Source organism: Glossina fuscipes, unplaced genomic scaffold, assembly GCF_014805625.2.
Source record: "Glossina fuscipes isolate IAEA_lab_2018 unplaced genomic scaffold, Yale_Gfus_2 88, whole genome shotgun sequence".
Classification (NCBI taxonomy): Eukaryota; Metazoa; Arthropoda; class Insecta; order Diptera; family Glossinidae; genus Glossina; species Glossina fuscipes.
In genome coordinates, this window is record NW_023998442.1 from 1,427,853 (window position 1) to 1,446,374 (window position 18,522).

The window sequence follows — 18,522 nt, forward strand, 5'->3', positions numbered from 1 at the left end:
AGTGTACCGAATTTTATCAAAATATCTTCAAGATTGGGATCCATAACTAGGACGCAAGTTTACATGAACAGACAGACAAACGGGCTTAAATCGGTATAATAAACGGTGGATCTATCTTAATCCCTTCTGCGTGTTACACACATCCGCACAAGTGATGAGTGGATGTATTCCTCCATGTAAAGAGTGTAAGCGCGGAGACAATGAATTTAAAATTGTACTCATATTTGTCTGGGTTGTCATTCTTCAAACAACCGTTGAAGGCGTTGAGTGAATAATTCATTCTCTTTAAAAGAATCTCAAGCGTTCTCTTGCGTTTTTTTGTCTAAAACGCTTTTCAAGTGTCCATTGAATCATAGAACAATATTTTTTCTCTTTTATATTTTATATAAAAGTGTAGCTCAAGTTAAGTGCGAAACGGTTTTTCTATGGTTTTTAAATTGGTTTGTTTTTATTATTTAAATATATTACAGTCTCATTTTACACAAGTTATTTTAATATACATATATATATATGCAAATATATATATTAAAGTGTATATATTAAAGTATGCAATAATAGTAATTATAAATTAAAATAAAAAAAAATTTATTAATTTGAAATTTTTGGATACTTATGGGGAATTAAAAAAAATGCAGGCAATTTTGAAACGGATAATGCGGATTTCATAGCTACATATAAATAAATGAAGTTAGATTGGAACACTTTTTCCAATATTTGTGACCTTAATGAAAATTTTTTTTTTTTTTATTAAATTGGAAAGAGAAAAATATTTATTGCTCACTTTTAACTTAAAAAATAAATACTGAAATTATTAATACATATTTTAATATAGAGTTAAAAAAAAAAAATTAAGTCATAATTTCCTTATTTGTTTTCTAAGAGTAGTAAATTGAAAGTGGCAATATTTTTCATAAATATATTGGCACCTAAACAAAAACAGACACTCTCTTACAGACAGTTAACAATTTTAAAATATAGAATTTCGTTTAACTAGATACTTACGTTTAAGTTAGAAACTTAACATGGACATGGGTGAAATATAAGATATTATTATTAAAATTTTAACATCTAAAAAAAAAAAAATTTAATAAATATTCATTAAATAGTCTGCCTATTGACTAAATGAGCCTTTCCTCTGGCGGAGGTTTTAAAACGTTATCCATTTCTAAACGGGGATTACAATACTCTTGGGCGCTTGGACTATAAGTGCCACGGGTAGCTCGCTTATTGCGAGCCATTACCAGAAATGTGGCCAAGAGAGCGGCCATCACCATTAACAAGACGACTACGACCGGTACCACAATAATTGCAATATCTGCAGGACTAGGTTCTTCTTTAGAGCTCATCTAAAAAAAAAGCATATTTATGAATTTATTTTCTTTCGATTTCTCGTTTGTTTTTCAAAAGGTGCCAATCACTTACTACTACCGTGCAATTTTTGCCTGTAAAACCATCGGTACAATTGCAATAATAATCGGCTTCCTCGCTGCAATTTTCTATACACACACCACCGTTCATACATAACTGTACACCTGGCTGTTTGCAGGGATCAGTCGAATTACAATAGGCGCCACAGAACGCATCCTGGCATATGCATTTAAAGGAACCTGGCTGATTAATGCAACGGCCCAAACCTCCACAATATTCTACACCCGTCGCACACTCATCGATATCAATTTCGCAATTTAACCCCTCAAAACCGGTACCGGTGCAATTGCATTCATAGCCTCCCACCAAATTGTGGCATTGGCCATCGTGCAGGCAAGGATTTGATTCGCATTCATTTATGTCGCGTTCGCATAAATGACCAGCATAACCCAAACTGCATTGGCACATTGGAACCTAATAAAGTAATAGTCGACATAAATTATTTTATTAGTTTTTTTTTTTTTTGGAGGTCGAAAATCATTACTTTAAGTCAACCTACCGTTGATTCATTAACAATGCATAAGCCACTGTTTAAACATGGGGTAATTTCACAAAACGCCGTCTCGCAAAGGGGACCCTCATAGCCGTCCACGCAAGAACAAGTGAAATTATTTCCAGTCATTGAGTCTACGGCATATACACCGAATATTTTAACAACGCTTATGATTCTAACGTTCAGCTTCTACTTACTCATTCCATCCTTACAAGAAGAACCGCCTCGACAGGGTTGATTCTCACATGTAACTTGTTTTAAAATATCACATTGCGGTCCTGCATAATCTTCAGTGCAATCACAATGATAAGCGGCCACTAAATCCGTGCAATTGCCACCATTATGGCAAGGTTCAGACGCGCACTCATCGATATCGTGTTCGCAGTAACGCCCGTCGTAGCCCGGTAAACATTTGCATAAGAAGTCTGCAACTTTGTCTATGCAGGTCGAGTTGTTGAGACACTCGGCTGTCAAACATTCATCGATATCATTAGAACAGTCGTCGCCATCGTAACCTGATTGACAAGTGCAGGCATAATCAGCCGAAGGTTCACGGCAATATCCTCCATTTTTGCAGTCATTTAGGAAGCACAATGTACAGCCTTCTTCAGGACGAATTGAATTCAAATGAAATTGTAGCTTAGGTTGACCAGAAACATTTTTAATGCGTGGATACATTTCTTCGTTACTAAAATACGGTAGCAAAAGATCTCCAACTCTTGCTTGACCTAGGCATCCCTTAAATTGCGAGCCTTGTTGGGAGTACAAACTTCCCCTAAGTTGATGGCTATCGTTAGGCATGCCACCTAAATATACTTGAGCTCCACTCGACAACAAATCTTGGAAGGCGTTCAAATCAATATCTGCTGAAAAGGCTGGGGAAGGATCAACCATACTTTCCCAACCCTTCCAACCTCCCTCTAATTTACCACTTTGGGCTCTTAAAAATATATGACTCCAGTCTTTTCCATCCCAATTATCTTTGCTGAAGCGTTTGGTATCTCCTAAAGGATCTTGATTTAATTTCCATATAACCGTCACTTGGCCCTGATTAACCCCAATTTCAAAGAAACTCTCTTGGCTTTCTATATATAATAAAGTACCGCCAGCTCGTGTTCGATAAGCAATTTCAATCATTGGCTTTAGCTTGGGTTTAAATTCCTCATTGGGTTGTTCAGGTTGGAAAATAAACGCTAAGGGTGACTTTTCATTTCCTCTAAATGTTATGTTTGTCAAACATTCATAACCATCATCCAAATTCTCGCAACGGCTGTCACCCGGGCAATTAACCAATTGACAGAATTCAATTTCCTGGCAGTCTTTCCCCTTGTAACCATTAGGACATTTACATATGTAGTCGTTCCATGTATTGCTACAATTGGCGTGGTGCCTGCAGGGATTTTTACGACACAAATCATCTGAAACCTCACCTTTCAAAACAGAGGAACGATCGATTGTAATAATGCCAAATGGTGGCGGTAAGGCTAAATCCTCTTCTTCAAGAGGATATAATTCCACAATCATAGTATGCGAACCATTACTAACTTTAACATCTTGTATGATGCCTTTGAAATAGTCTTCTGGTTTCACCGGAGCATATTCTGTACTTAATTCACTAACTGGCAAAGTAGTTGCAATGCTATCGGCAGCCGCTGTGACAGTAGGTGCGGGACCACCCAAATATAGAACCTGTGCGTCCAGTAAACCTGTCGAAGACAGAGTTTTGCGGAAGTACTCGGTCCCATTGAGTTTCACCTGCACCAATGTTTGATTGCGCACTACTTCAATTAGATGATTGTAGCCATTGTCCAGTTTATTACCGCCCACTGTATAAGCCTCAGGAGTCCCATTGAATTGCATTTTAACTAATAGTTCACCACCTTTCAACTTAGCGGCGACGTAAGAGCTGCCAAAATCTAAAAGCAAATAGCTGAAAAAAGATTATCATTGTATTACAATTAAAATCTACCTGCTCCTTTGGAAGCAGCTTTGCGGGGATCACTGCCCAAATAGAAAACTTGACCGGTAGGTTGCCGTGTACGTATAAACATTGATATATCTAAAATAGAACGTATGGCACGACGAGCGCTGTCATTGGTCTCTACAACTACGGCTGAGTGCGATGTGTTTTCATGACCGAAAGTGGCTGCAGTTATATCTATGTGAGAAGAAAAGAACAGAAAAAAGGCGATGAAAGTTCGCCCTTAAATTTTTTTTTTTTAGTAATTCTCACTATATTTGCACGTATGACCGAAATGCGGACGCTGACATGTGCAGGCGAAAGTATGCCACAAGTCAGTACATTTGCCGTTTTCATGGCAAGGATTCGGATCGCATTGTTCAGTGCGAGGACAACCACTTTGAATATGAGTTAAATTGGTGTTTTGATCGTAAACTTGTTCTTCAGGGAAAATCCATTTCCCGTTTACTACAATGTCCTGCATACAGCCGACGAAACTAGAGGGACGATGAGTCAAGTGTCTCAGATATGATTTCAGGTTAGGTATCGTACCGCCTAAATAGGTTAGGGGAAATGAAGGCTGCTGGCTGCCGTTAGAAGTCTCGTAGGATCCTACCGGAAATATAGCTTGCTCGTCATTTGCCGATAAAACTAAATGTGACGTATTAATGGCTACGAACACTTTATGCCAATTGCTATCATTCAAATTTGAACCAATGAAAACTCCTTCCCATTTGTTAAGCAGTGATGAATGTAAGTTCAGTCGTCCATTAATTAGTTCCAAAATGTAGCTGACGGGCTCATTTTGTCCACCTGATGTTCCAAACGCTAATACACCATTTGGTAAAGTTGTACGAAAATGTAAATTTATATCATAGCCTTCCTCCCGCTGAGTTTTAACGGTAATTAAGCTACTAACTACCATCGAGATCGTAGTTGTCTTCTCACATGTTTCACCTTGAAAACCATGCTGGCAAGAGCAATTATAGAGGTGTTCAGTTTCATTCACTAAATACGGTTTACATGTGCCATTGTTTGCACAAGGTCCTTCGGAACAGCCCGTTAGAAGCACTGAACAATTTTTGCCACCATATAGCATATCACAATCGCACTCATAATCATTTGTCTGATCGATGCAAGTGCCATGGTCTCCACAAGGCTGATAACGTTCGCACTCATCAATATTGATCTCACAATGGAAGCCCTCAAAACCCGGTTCACATTCACAAGTGTACGAACCGATCTGATTGTAAAAAATGTGAAAAGTTATTTAAATAATTAGAGCATCGGGAAGAACTTACACCATCATTGCAAGTACCATGTTTGCTGCAAGGACTACTTTCACATTCGTTGATGTTGATTTCACAATTCTTGCCAATTACACCGGGCACACAAACACATTCGTGCCTGTTCACGTCACAAATATTTTCATTAATCTATCCTTATCGGATAATAAGGTAAAATGACTTACCCACTAGCATTTTCAAAACTGAACGGATAGCTGAAGACGGCAGGCAAATTCATGCTTTGACTCAAAGAGTACAGGGTAGTATTGGACCTCTGCAAACAGTTGCCGTTGTATAAGCACGGGTTACTTTCACATTCGTTGATATCAATTTCACAATTTTTACCCCGAAAGCCGGGATGGCATTTGCAGAAGTAATCGTTAACTTTATCAATACACTCAGCACCATTCTGACATTGATTTGTGGCGCATTCATCAATATTTGAACTGCAATTAAGTCCTTCATAACCAGTTCCCGTGCAATTGCAATGATATCCACCCAATTCATCGATACATTTTCCGCCATGTTGGCAAGGCTTATCAAAGCAGTCATCAATGTTAATTTCGCAAAAACGTCCTGTCATGCCCGGTATGCAAGAGCATGTGAAGTTATTAATTAAATCAATGCATTTCGAACCAGGCGTGCATGGGTTGCTGGAGCACTCATTGATGTCTATCTCACAGTTAATTCCCGTATAACCGGGTAGACAAACGCATTCATAAGCGTTGATCTTATGGGCAAAGGATGAAAACACAGTAAAGAAAAAACATTAAGACCTTAGCTTATTGACTGGAGCTCAAACGTAAATGGCAAGGAGGGCAAGCTAGCTTTGCATCTATTTCTGGGACTTTGAAAAGCTAGGATCGCTTAGGAACGTATAACTCACTTGTCTTAAAATCCGATGCTTTCCGTATTTAAAGAAAAACAGCTAATTATGATTTAGTAACGTATATCTAAATAATCCCTACATACGGTACCCCGAGCTAACTTACTTTAACATTTAAAGCTTACCTTATTATTGCAAGTAGCTCCATTTTGACAAGGATGACTTAAACACTCATCGACATCGGAATCACAGTGTATGCCCGTGAAGCCTGGCGTGCAGTAACATTTATACGAGCCTTCTTCGTTTTTGCAAATACCATTACCGCATATTTTCGGTGAAGTTAAACATTCGTCGACATCCTTCATGCAATTGCGTCCCGTCCAGCTACTCGTACATTTGCATTCGTAGTCACCATTAGGTAAGTCATAGCAGGCGCCACCATTTCTACATGGTTGTTGTGCGCAACTCGTACATAATTTATTCTCGGGACACACACATTTATTTTGAGAGCATACCATAGGATCTTGACAATTGTTCGCAGTGCAAGGTTCCAATTTTTCGCAACGATCTCCCAAATATCCTGACGGGCAATAGCAATGAGTGCCATTTAATGAGCATGTGCCGCCGTTCAAGCACTTGCAACTGCCAGGGGGAACGCTGACAGTACCCTCCAAAGAAGGTAGTTCACAATTGAAACCTATTTCGAAAGTATGTTAAGCTTAGTAAGCGTAAGAATGTTGTTACGTTTCAATTAACTTAGGGTTTATTGTTAGTCTAATCATACAATACTAGGATTATATTTAATAAGCATTACATAGATAGTAAAGTCAAACCTTGATATCCGCTAGCACAAATACATGTATAATTGGTATCAAATCCCTGGCAAGTGCCACCATTTAAGCAATTATCGGAAGAGCATGCATTCAATTGAGCCGAACGATATTGCGGTACATTGTTTACTAGTAATGTAGGAGTTGTAGGATTATTACTTGGTAACGCTGGTAGATCTGTGGTCGGTGTTGTTGGTACACAATGACCAATTGGGCCTAAATTAATTACCAAAATACCAAACCGAAAAAATTTGGTAACTCTTTCAATTGATAACAATAAATACACAATAATATGTACAACAAAATATTTAACCATTCATTAGCTTAATGGGGGGGACACAAAAAATATAAGCCGTGTGATGTAGTAGTGTGGGAAAGAGAGAAAGAAAGAAAAAGGGAGAAAATTGTTAAGCATTAGAAAAGAGTTTCGATGTCTCTTAAAATTCAATCGAGGGCTGTATTATAAGTTCCTATCTTAAGCTCACGCCTATCGCTTTTCGGACCAAAAAAAAAAAACGCCAAATTAATATATGGAGCATATACCCTCTTAGTTAGATTTGAAGAATTGTTTATTCCATAATATAAACTGAGCTACAATCTGGGTAAAATGTTTCTTCGCATTGATTGATGGACCAATAAAGAGACAGTTTTGATTAGTGTTTATAGTAATATTTAGCAAATCGCATCAAGTAATCCGTCAAAGGCAAGCTAACTATTTAGGAATGGAGATATGATTTGAATGAAAGCGAACGATTATCATCTCTTATTTAAGCATCTTGTCTTCTTTCTTGCCCTAGACGCCTTGCCACGCTTCATTCTTTGGTTTATATTTTTTTTGCCGTTTTTTAGAAGTTTCGTGTTCAACATTTTACGGTCACCCTACGTTTCCCCGTACTTCTCAGTTGTTTGAAGAAAAAGAACGATCCAAAAACAAGCATCAGAGGAGTACAGCCCGGTCATCATGCAAGTTATTACAATTCAATCTTTATGAGAAAGAAGTTACGAGAGTTTGTTACAAAGGATGAAAATCTCCTTCTCTGCCTATAATACTGCCTAATCAAACGTGTGTCCGCACACGCATGAGACATACTCTACTCACATAAAAAGAAAAAAAAAAACAAAAAAGCTTAAGCGTTGGCAACAAATGTAAGAAATTAAAGTGTTAAACCCTTAAACCCTTGATTAGAGACAACTGTCGGCTACAGAAAAATCTTTAATAAAGAAAACTGAGTATATGTTATATTGAAAATTTCTGATAAAAATCGTGCTGCTGCAGCACTCCGGATTAGCACTCATCCTACAGCCCCCGTGTAATGTCAGATTGAGTAAGAGAGAACCACAGTAGTGGTTTTTTAGGTGTGCTTATGAATGACAGATAGAAAGAGAAAGACAAAGAAGAAAGAGAGATAAAAAGCGTAAACAAAAGAATATTTTACACTTTCAACACATTTAAAACACATGAGGTTTTGTTTTTTTTTTTTTTTGTTTATTTTGATTTGAATAGTGGTATTCAAAACATACTCAATTTAAGCTCACATCTCTTCTTTTTCAGCCACTCGGGCGGTATGTAGCGTTTGCTTTTTTTGCTAATGAATTTTTCATAATCGTCATATAAACAAACTGAATTTGAAGCTTGCCGTGATAGAGTGTGAAAGAAAGTATGTATCAATGAAGAAGAAGGAAAAAAAAAGAAACAAAATATTAAAACCACACCGATACACAAACGATGCAAACGCCTTAAACCACATGCCTTTATGATATGCTTAATTAAAACCATATTTAAATTTTAATTTTAATTTTTTTTTTTTTTTTTTTTTTTTTGTGGCAAGAAATGACTTTATTGTGTTATTTCACTTACCTGCAGTGCCCGGTTTGCAGACGCATTTTCCATTTATACACTCAGAGTCGATTGGGCATTGAGGGCAAGGCGGTGGTCCTTGCTGGCATAACTCGCCCGAATACTCCGGGGGACAGATACATTGAAAACCAATGGATTTATCTTGACAAGTGCCACCGTTTAAGCATTGTTGAGTTTGACAACTGATAGGTTTGTCACACAATTCGCCGCCCCAACCATCTAGACATTGACATATAAACCAGCCATAAGTGTCGAAACAACGTCCGAGGTTGTGACATGGTTTGTTTTCATCGCATTCATCGACATTAGTTTGACAAAAGGGACCGGTGAACCCGGTGCCCGTACAATCGCATACAAAACTATTAACTCGATCCACACATTTACCATTATTCTGACAAGGCTGTGAGGCACAATCGTCTTTATCGACTTCACAACGTGCACCTGCATAACCCTTCGCACATTCACATTCAATTGTTGAAGTACCGGGTGCTACCACGCATGCGCCACCATTTTGACAAGGGCTTACTTGACATAGCGGATTAACATTTATCTCAGTCTCACAATGTTTGCCCGTAAAATTGGGCGAACAAAGGCATTGATAGTCACCGCGACTATCCTCATAACAAGTGCCACTGTTTGAACAAGGATTACGATCACAGGGAGGTCCGTCGTCTTTTTGACAATTATTACCAGAATAGCGGGCAGTACACCGGCACTCGTAGCGATCCGGTTGAGATATACAAGCGCCGTGGCCCATACAAGGATCATTAAAACAATAATCCTGATTACGGAATGGAGTATCATGATCACTGCAAGGGTTATGACTTAAAGGACAAGGGCCGAACACAGCATTCTGTACAGTCATTGAATCGTTAAAGAATTGTAAGCCCGGACCATCTTGCAGGCAACCAGTAAACGAATTACCCAAAATTAGAATAGCTGCCTCATTCCCTATGTCCTTGTTAGTTAAAAATTGACTATTAAAAGTGGAGTTAGCTAAAAACCAAGCAAATAGATGATAATATTTAAGATTACTACGAGAGTTTTCAGTTAAGAAATAACTCACCAAATATGCGAGCTTCACGATCGATATACAAAAGTAAATTTCCATATTCATATTTGAACTGCAATGTGTGCCAGCGATTATCTAATAAATGATAGGAGTATTTAACGTCGACGCGATTATTGGGTCCAATAACGGCCGGTCCCGCTAAGGAGATTTGCAAGAAATCATTGAGCACAGAGATTACAATTGAATTTTTATTATATTGTTGAGCCAAAATTTCGCCACCTGTCGTAGTATCAAATATAAATAAATGAAAGAGAAAGATTTTGACAATCTTTTAGGTAGAGAGACAGAGGCAGAGGAAGAAAATGATGAAATTTTAACTTACCGCGACAGGAACGAAAACTAATTGCTGAGTGATCCCATATGGGCATAGGAGATAATAAACGCAAATATGCTGAGCCATTAAAATATGCTTCTTTGGAGGTAGCGCTTACACAAGTAATATCTGAAATATAAGAAGAAAATTTTTAGATCAGTGTCAAATATCTATACCCTATATTACTTGCGGTACATGGGTATATTAAGTTCGTGCGGATGCACAGATGGGGTTGCAACACCTGGAAAGATGGAAAATAGACCCACCTTTTCTGAGCTGTTTTGTCTGTCCATCTGTCCTTCTTATTTTTTTGTCTTTAAACTACAGGTCCGAAGTTTTAAGATATTTTGATGACATTAAGTGCACTATTTTGACCTAAGTACGAACATTAATGAAAATGGATCAACTTTTCGATCACTTCCTGTATAAAACATAATTTTAAAAAGTCGTTACATGAATCATTGTATTAAACGAAGTGGTATTGGGTATTGTCCCACGACAGTGTTTCTGTTTGTGTTTTTTTCCCATTTTCACGACACTTGCAACCTCATGAGGTTAATAAGACCAACGTCTAAGATGCATTAGTGTTTAGGAAACAAAAGAAAAGAACAGTGCTTTACAAATCGCTTTAACAGGTCAAAGTGGAAATTATGAACATATGTATAGACATATAGCTTTGACTGTTAATGTTTAAAATGTTGAAAGCACCTTCCTAAAGAAGTTAGGCCATCAGTTGGTACGTATTCTGCAGTGATTTCAAAAACATAGATAAAGAGCGCAACATTAGTGTCCAACTTCATACTTAATAGGGCAGTGCAGTGATAATTCTTTCTAAGCTTTGTTTAAGCCTTTGCACTACTAAATGAAAGCACAGACGCATTATAAGTACAAATACGTTTCTATTTATATATACATATATAAAAATATATATATAAATTTATAAACATATACACCTGTGTTAATGCATATGTTTTAGTACAAAAGAAATTTTGCACTTATCGAAAGTTTTTTAGGCCATCGATCACTCTGCTTTAAGCAGCTACAATATATGTTTGTATGTTATGATTTGTTTGTTTGGAGACAGAACCTAAATTTTTTCTTTTTACCGCCTTGTTCTGTTTTTTATTTTTCGTTTCTAAAGCCTCTGTACCGATGACTACTGATAGCGGAAAATGTATGAAAACATATGTACATACGTATAAACATATGCGCTCATAGTTAGGTCGTAACAACATAAGTAAGCAGTTGTTTAGCTAATGATGTATTTATCTAATAGTCCATGTCAATAGTATGTCAAAGTTTTCTTTATTCTTGCTTCGCTTCATACTTAAAGCAGTAGGCAATCCATGTCTAAGTGGCCATTAATCAGATTTCAGCATACTTTATTCAAAGGTCGTAGTATTAAACAAGAACAAAGTTGGAGAAAAGCAAGTGAAATAGTTGAAATAATTTTAAAACAGTATTTGAACGCCCTTCGCCTTAAGAATGTATATCCAGCCTTGTATTCACTAAAAATTGGGAGATAGTTCAAATTTATTTAAAAACGGGTAAAAAGCACATCCTACACCACCCACCATAATTATTCATATAGCGGTCTTTACAAAAAAATTTTATATGAAAAGTGATCGGGAAAGCGATTCGATCCGAACTACTGCGTCTTTAGGCCAACAAAACATGTGGATGTACCAAATTTCATCAAAATATCTCAAAAATTGTAACCTGTAAGTTGAAGAAAAGGAAAGAAGACGTACGGATGGACAAGTGGACAGGCGGACAGACAAGCTTAGATCGATGCAGAAAGCGATTTTGAGCAAACAGTGATTCTGATCGCAGAGTTATCCTGAATTGGTTGATATAATAGAAGGTAAGTCTATCTCAATTCCTTGCGGGTGATGTATGCTTCCGCAAAAAGTTAATGTACTCTTGTGCCGCAAGCGATGCAGAGTATGAAAAATGAAAAGATTCATTAATATTTAGATTTTCACGTGTAATGGAACAAGTCTTAAAAGTTTTAAAGTGCATAGAAATATGCTTCTGTTCCCTGAGCTTCCTTGCCGTACCGCTAAAAGTTGCATATTTTTCACTCAGAGCAATTCCCAAAAAATATTGTAAAAACATGACCCAATATCTTTTGAATAGCGTGGGTCCTTTCTTCGGAAAAAAAATTTTGGTCTTTGAAGTTTTTTTCTTCGAAAATCGTTTGAAAATCTTCTAAGCATTTTGCAAATTCCGCAATCGGTTGCAAAGTGAAAGAGCCAGTAGTACGGCAAAGTCGAGAGAAAGAGCTTAAAGAAAAACTCGTTTAACGTTTAAATTCCATAGAAAGTTTTTTCCATCTCTAATTTTCGAATCGAATATTAGAGAATATTAAGCCATGTATGTACATCTGTCCATCTGTCCATCTGTCCGCCTTTGTGTCTGTGTAGTGTGTGTTGTTGATACAATCATTGCGTTGTTTGGAAAAATCACTGGAAGCCTTTGTACGCCGATTGGTATTGAAAATGGGCCAAATTAGTCAGAGCACTCACTGTCAGTGAAGCGTAACGTGAGCGTAACTCCGTTTCTCTAAACAAAAATCTTGTGGGTTTTTGCTCATTACTCGCAAATTGTGAAATATAGAAGGCTGATGTTTATTTTACGGAAATCTGTACCATTTTTGTCCAAAACTAGAAAAATTCGGCCATGCCCACAAAAAGTGATTAAATTTTCTTTTATTCACCTTTTTGAGATTTTATGCTGATTAAGGTGAATAAGACAGAATGATGATTTTGTACATCCCTCAAATGATGATATGTTACCTGCCTAAAAATGTGGGACACCTCGACCTGGTGGATTAATATTTTCCTCACAATACCATCGATATAGGTATTAAATAAAAAAACTTGCAAAATAGAATGCGATAGCACAAGTGTTTTAATTCTATATTAAGTTTGGCGGACACCACGTCAAGCGGGATTAAATTTTTCTTAACAATAATAAACAAACAACAACGTGGTGAATTAATCTTCACGCTAGAGCAGACTTAAATTGGTTGCATGTTTTTAAACATAAGCAATGTAGAATTGGTAACTTTAGATCGTCTAATTAAACTTTAGATTGTCTAAGTTAAATTTATATAAATATATCTAATTTAATATTGTAAATTTCATATTTTTACTTATTAGAAAACAAAATACAATAATAATACTGTTACGTTTTTTATTCCAACTAATCGATTTTCCTAAAAAATAAATTCTCTAGAGAGGGAAAAACCAAGTGCACATTCGCGGCGCGTCATGCAGCTGCCGTTCGAGGAAAATGATACGCGGAACAGCAGGTTAACGGATTAAAACTGAAGCCACCAACATAAGTAATAGTAATATGCTTGTAAAAATAGACTGCTTGCGGAAGGCAGCGTCAGTCGGATAAGAACATTTGAGTCGGAAAACAACATTTGAGTCAGCAAAGAGTATTAGAGTTGGGAAGTCGAGAGTATTGCCAAAGCAAAATGTAAATAATCCTACCATTAAACAAATTGATTACAAATAAAACAGTCTTGCAGTGAAAACGTGCAAGTGTACTTCTCTTAAAAAGTATATCCCCGATTTAGTGATACGAATCGTATCCCCGAAAATCGAATTTCGTAACAATACTTCATATTATATGCATAATCGTGCGCATGATCGTCTACTTTCGTTTTTGTGATAAAATATCTACGCCACTGAAGCCAAATAATTTTTTTATACTCATCATCGAAGGATAAGAGGTATATTCATTCATAGGGGAAGCTCGTGCACCCAGATTACTATTGAAAATGGGCCAAATCGGTTGAAGCACCGCGTAAACTGAGAACACCTCTGTTTATCCAAGGAAGTGAAAAATTGGTTTTTGCTCATTACCCGTAAAATATAGCAAATAAATGGACAAAAATTTGAACGCACATGCTATGAGCGTTGCTGTAGCGTTTGTGCCAGTTTCAAATGTGGAATTCACCTAAACAAGTCCGCCTGTTCGTCTTCTCATTTGTCTGTTTCCGCAACTTTGTAATATTTGTATTAAACATTCTCCCGTCAGCGAAAATGAAGATATCGCCTGCAAATTTCCCAAAGAATTTGAAATTGACCTAAACTAGACTTTTCAAAGGACACACCTATAACGCCCACTTTTTTTTTTTAAGTTTTGAAAAGTATTGAAAATAGAAGAAATCGGCTGCACCAACTCCATATTATAGAGCACGAAAATTTTGTTGTTCTGCTTGTTTTATCTTTTAGGTTTTCTTACTTATTTATAAATGATTAGTTATTCAGGGGATGTCTCGCGCATGTGTAACCCGATGATGGTCCGAAAGAAATGAGGGTGAGACGAATAGGAAGTAGCCGTAGCTTGGTAAGTGCCGGCCAACTACTCTCTCCAGCTACGAGAAGTGAGCAAAAAGAGGTATGGAGAGATCGCAGTCTGGGATGTCCCTAGTTCTGTATCGGCAGCTCCTGTTGGCAGTCAGTCATCCTGGTGATTTCATCTAATACCGAGAGCAATTCACAATTTTTTTGTTGTGCTACCAGATGCCGTTCGCCTTTCACTTTGGAATTACTGCCTTTAAATCGTTGAAATCAAGAGTCAATCATAATTTGTTTAAAATTTTCTTTTAATTGAATAAGAAAGTCAACGCAAGCAACAACAATTCCCTACAGGACACCAATTAAATTACTTTTAATCTCGCTTTTAAATTGCAATTCAATGCCATAGACGCTATTTGTAGCAAATGTTCACAGACCAGAGTAACGCTGTCTCTTAGAGAAATCGATAAGGATTTTTTCTTATGTGTGGGAAATATGTTTCCCTACACTTCCTCTCTATCGTTTGATGAAGATTTTCAATTTATCTTCCAGATTAATGATGAATATATATGTACATATATGAATTTGTTTGGTACTTTTAGAGATAATTTTCCTTAATTTGTGCTATCATAACAGTGTACTTTTATTATACCTTAGACTGTTGACAGTGAAGTTTACATCAAATTTCTTAAATTGAACAAAGTATATATGCGTCGAGTTTTAATATGTTATCTCTTTTTTAGTAGCAAGCAGACGGATGGACAAATAAAAATATTGCCCTAAAATTATATATAAACTGAGCATATGCAGCACTTTAGCCTTCTCTGTTCGAGGATTGGAGTTTCATTTTTACATTTTATACTTGTTTCCAGTCTTTTACGATGCAAAGAAGGAAATATACATGAAACGAAATGCGTGACTAAAATAATAAAATATAAAAAAGCGAAAAATCCAAATTCGCGCCAGGTTAAATTTTCTTTACTCCTTACTTAATTGCAAGATAAGGAAATTGTCATCAACTTTAAAGCAAATTGATGGCTTTCTTTCCATTCCAACAATAGACGACGTCGGGAGGTCATGGTTGATAGATATCTATTTACATTTATTACAAATATTACATATACAGATATATGTATGTAATAAAAATTGTATATAATATTGTATATAAATTTATATATGTATGCGTTATCTACATATATATATATATATATATATATATATATGCGTACACGTATAAATGAAATGGCAACTGCATGTGCAGCATTTTCAGTGCAAACAGCTAAGAACGTTATAGTCGGGCAAGGCCAATCGTTAAATATCCTACTATTATCTAATATAATTCTTATTTTTATATGAAAAAATTTTTTAATCTACATAGCATCGATTTTCGAAAAAAATCTTCTACGGGATAGGACACAAAAAATAGGCCGAAATTGTCCAAATCAAGTACAGTTAATGTTTTTTCTTAAATAACTACTGATATTCTGATTTTCATCACGAAGCATTAAAAATTAGACCTTTTTGTCATATGAACATCATTTTTCGTTCTATGAGAGAGGATTCAAAAATTGCCATAGCCGTTCGAAAGTTTTCATACCAATCCAGAACGCCGAAGTACTACTGATTAGCTACTTTTGCCGAGAAATTTTGCAAATGGCAATTAGTTTTCGTATAAAAATTTTTCGGAACAGGACGTTTTCTGGGGAGTGGTCCAAAAAATAGACCGATGCCGGCCAATCTTAATAGCGTTCCGCCTTGGGTCAAAATACGTTGCTGTACAAAATTTAATCGATATATCTCAAAAATTACCCGTAGCTTGAACATAAATTTACATGGACAGACATCAGACGGGCAGACAGGCTTAGATCAATTCAGATTATAATTCTGAATCGATCGGTAAAATATCTCGTACGTGTTACATTTGTACGGACTAACTTAATATACCCTGTACTACAAATGGTCTATGGTATAAAAATTTAAGCAAAGATGTGGTTGTACTGCGGCCTTATATCGGAGTCACACCCACAGAGGGAAATGATTAAATCGATTGAAAATCTTACACATATAAACGCGCTTATATATACGTAAAGTTTAGATGCCTAGGAGATCAGTAGAAAGAGAAGAGAGCGAACGTGTGGCACAAAAATACAAGAAAACAAGAGTTAGCCGTTAAATGGAAGTCGGCACGTCAAGCTCTGAAGGCGCAGGGTCGTTGAATAGAACTTTTATTCATTTTATTTTGGTTAATTTTGAATTTGAATTATTTCTCAATAAGCACATTAGTATACTGCGTATATAAGATATCGGGAGAGGACTAAGAAAAAATGAATGAAGATTTAATTACCCCTTCGTGAAATATCTAAAATTTTTTTTTAAACATTTTCTTGATCAAAGGAGTTTCAGTAGGCTGGTTAGTAATATTTTGACACTGAGCGTTCAGAAGGCTATTGTAGACTATTGTAAACTGTAGTCAGGTGTTAAAGCAATATCTATTAAAGAAATAAGCATATTGCCCTTTTCGAAATTCAATCGTTTGCTCACTGACTGGTTTTAGCCCAGAGACGAAATCTACTGAAAATGGAATCACTCGGACTATTATTACGACCATTCCCTATATACCTACTTTTACAATTTTCAAAATTTTATGACAAAAATTCCTAAGTAGTCGTATTTCGGCATAATAACTTGATATAAAAATCACAAATCTCTGGTGAAAAATAACAACATCCTTGAGTAAACATTCGGTATGCAAGTGATGGTATCCCTTACTATGTCGATCGGCTTCTATATATAAATTTTCAAAATTCACATTGACGAAAAAACCGTTTTATTTGCTTCTCGTTTAAATTTTTCATATAAAATAATTTAGAAAAAGCTTTCGCGTAATTTGGGAAAATATTTTTAATATTAATATAATAACAAAATTCCATCTCCTTAAGAAATCATTTTTCGAATATTGGAAAATAAGTAAAAGTCGTCATAGTAAATCCTAGAGTGGATATGCAGAAGGGAAATTTCGTGCGCTTTTTTGCAAAAACACAATTTTTCTGATATTTTTTTATGAGCTTTATTGAAAGCAAAAGTTTTCCTAAACCTTTTTTCTTTATCTTCTTCAATTTTCTTTTATCTCTCAGCTTAAATTGTGTAAATGCTTAAGAAATACAAAGCATATAAGTTAAACACGATTATGATGATATATGTGATGTCAAAATTAAACTTTTTTTGTTTTTCTCTTTTTTTAAATTTCGGTCTTAAAAACAATGTTAATTGCTATGTACGCCTAATTTTACCTTTTTATTTCAATTTTTGAGACCATAAGCTTTTTCACAACAGACAATAGGCGAACAGGCTATAGCTACAAGGAACCAGAATCTTCCTTTCAAGCACTTATACCTATAGTCAGTCCGATCTTAAAAGTATGTGACCAAAGCAAAGCAAAACAAGCCTGCGGCTTTCGTCCCGTGGCACATTCATCGTCAGCTGGACTCTAAAATGATTTCGGTCATTATTGTAGGGTGATGATTAAAAAAATTTGTTATATTTGGTGCAATGAATTTAACACAATAACATTCTTTCTTAATGAATTTCATTAAGAAATGCATACCCACATCTTTAACCAACTGGTACTCACATTTGGAAAATATTTATTTATATATATATATATGTACGCTCAAACAAATAGTAGAGCCTGGTATTCTAATATCATTTATAGAATGGGCATATTCTACACGATGACCTGAAAAAATAATTCTTACCATTACACTTATACCATCATTTAATTGTTGTTATTATTATTATATTTATATTTATATTTTTGTGGTGTGGCTGACAAACGAATCATCTAAGGGCGGTCCCTGGTATTAACATTCTGAATGCACTGGTAAATCAAACAGGTTCTCAAACAAGTAAGCAAATTAGATTCGGCGTGTTCTTTGACCGATTTGGTTAATTTTCAATGTTAACTTGCGTGCAAGAACTTGCTATGTTTTTACCAAATTAGAAATCAATAACTTCATTATTGTGCCAAGGAGAACGTGTACAACAGACGTCCACGGACAGAAAAGCGTGCTTAAATCGATTAAGAATTTGATGCTGATCAAGAATAATATATACTTTTTGTATATATATCATTCTATGTTT

The 18,522-nt window shown here is 35.9% G+C and overlaps 1 protein-coding gene across 5 annotated transcripts in view; it reads right to left on the reverse strand.

Annotated features, from left to right (window-relative positions):
- Nucleotides 1–799: 799 nt before the first annotated feature.
- LOC119638422 (protein crumbs) overlaps nt 800–18,522 on the reverse strand; it is a 37,873-nt gene continuing 20,150 nt past the window's right edge. The window contains exons 2-15 of one of the 5 annotated variants that reach the window (XM_038035192.1): nt 10,076–10,195; nt 9,748–9,972; nt 8,682–9,677; nt 6,827–7,039; nt 6,179–6,690; nt 6,054–6,071; nt 5,353–5,897; nt 5,183–5,288; nt 4,155–5,124; nt 3,891–4,079; nt 2,119–3,837; nt 1,928–2,055; nt 1,423–1,842; nt 800–1,346 (exon numbers count right to left, since the gene is read on the reverse strand). In XM_038035192.1, the coding sequence (XP_037891120.1) occupies nt 1,119–1,346; nt 1,423–1,842; nt 1,928–2,055; nt 2,119–3,837; nt 3,891–4,079; nt 4,155–5,124; nt 5,183–5,288; nt 5,353–5,897; nt 6,054–6,071; nt 6,179–6,690; nt 6,827–7,039; nt 8,682–9,677; nt 9,748–9,972; nt 10,076–10,195 (6,389 nt within the window). In that variant the 3' untranslated portion in view covers nt 800–1,118. Of the gene's footprint in view, nt 1,347–1,422; nt 1,843–1,927; nt 2,056–2,118; nt 3,838–3,890; nt 4,080–4,154; nt 5,125–5,182; nt 5,289–5,352; nt 5,898–6,053; nt 6,096–6,178; nt 6,691–6,826; nt 7,040–8,681; nt 9,678–9,747; nt 9,973–10,075; nt 10,196–18,522 lie in introns of all 5 variants that reach the window. The other 4 variants (XM_038035191.1, XM_038035194.1, XM_038035193.1 and 1 more) reach the window with 4 other exon arrangements.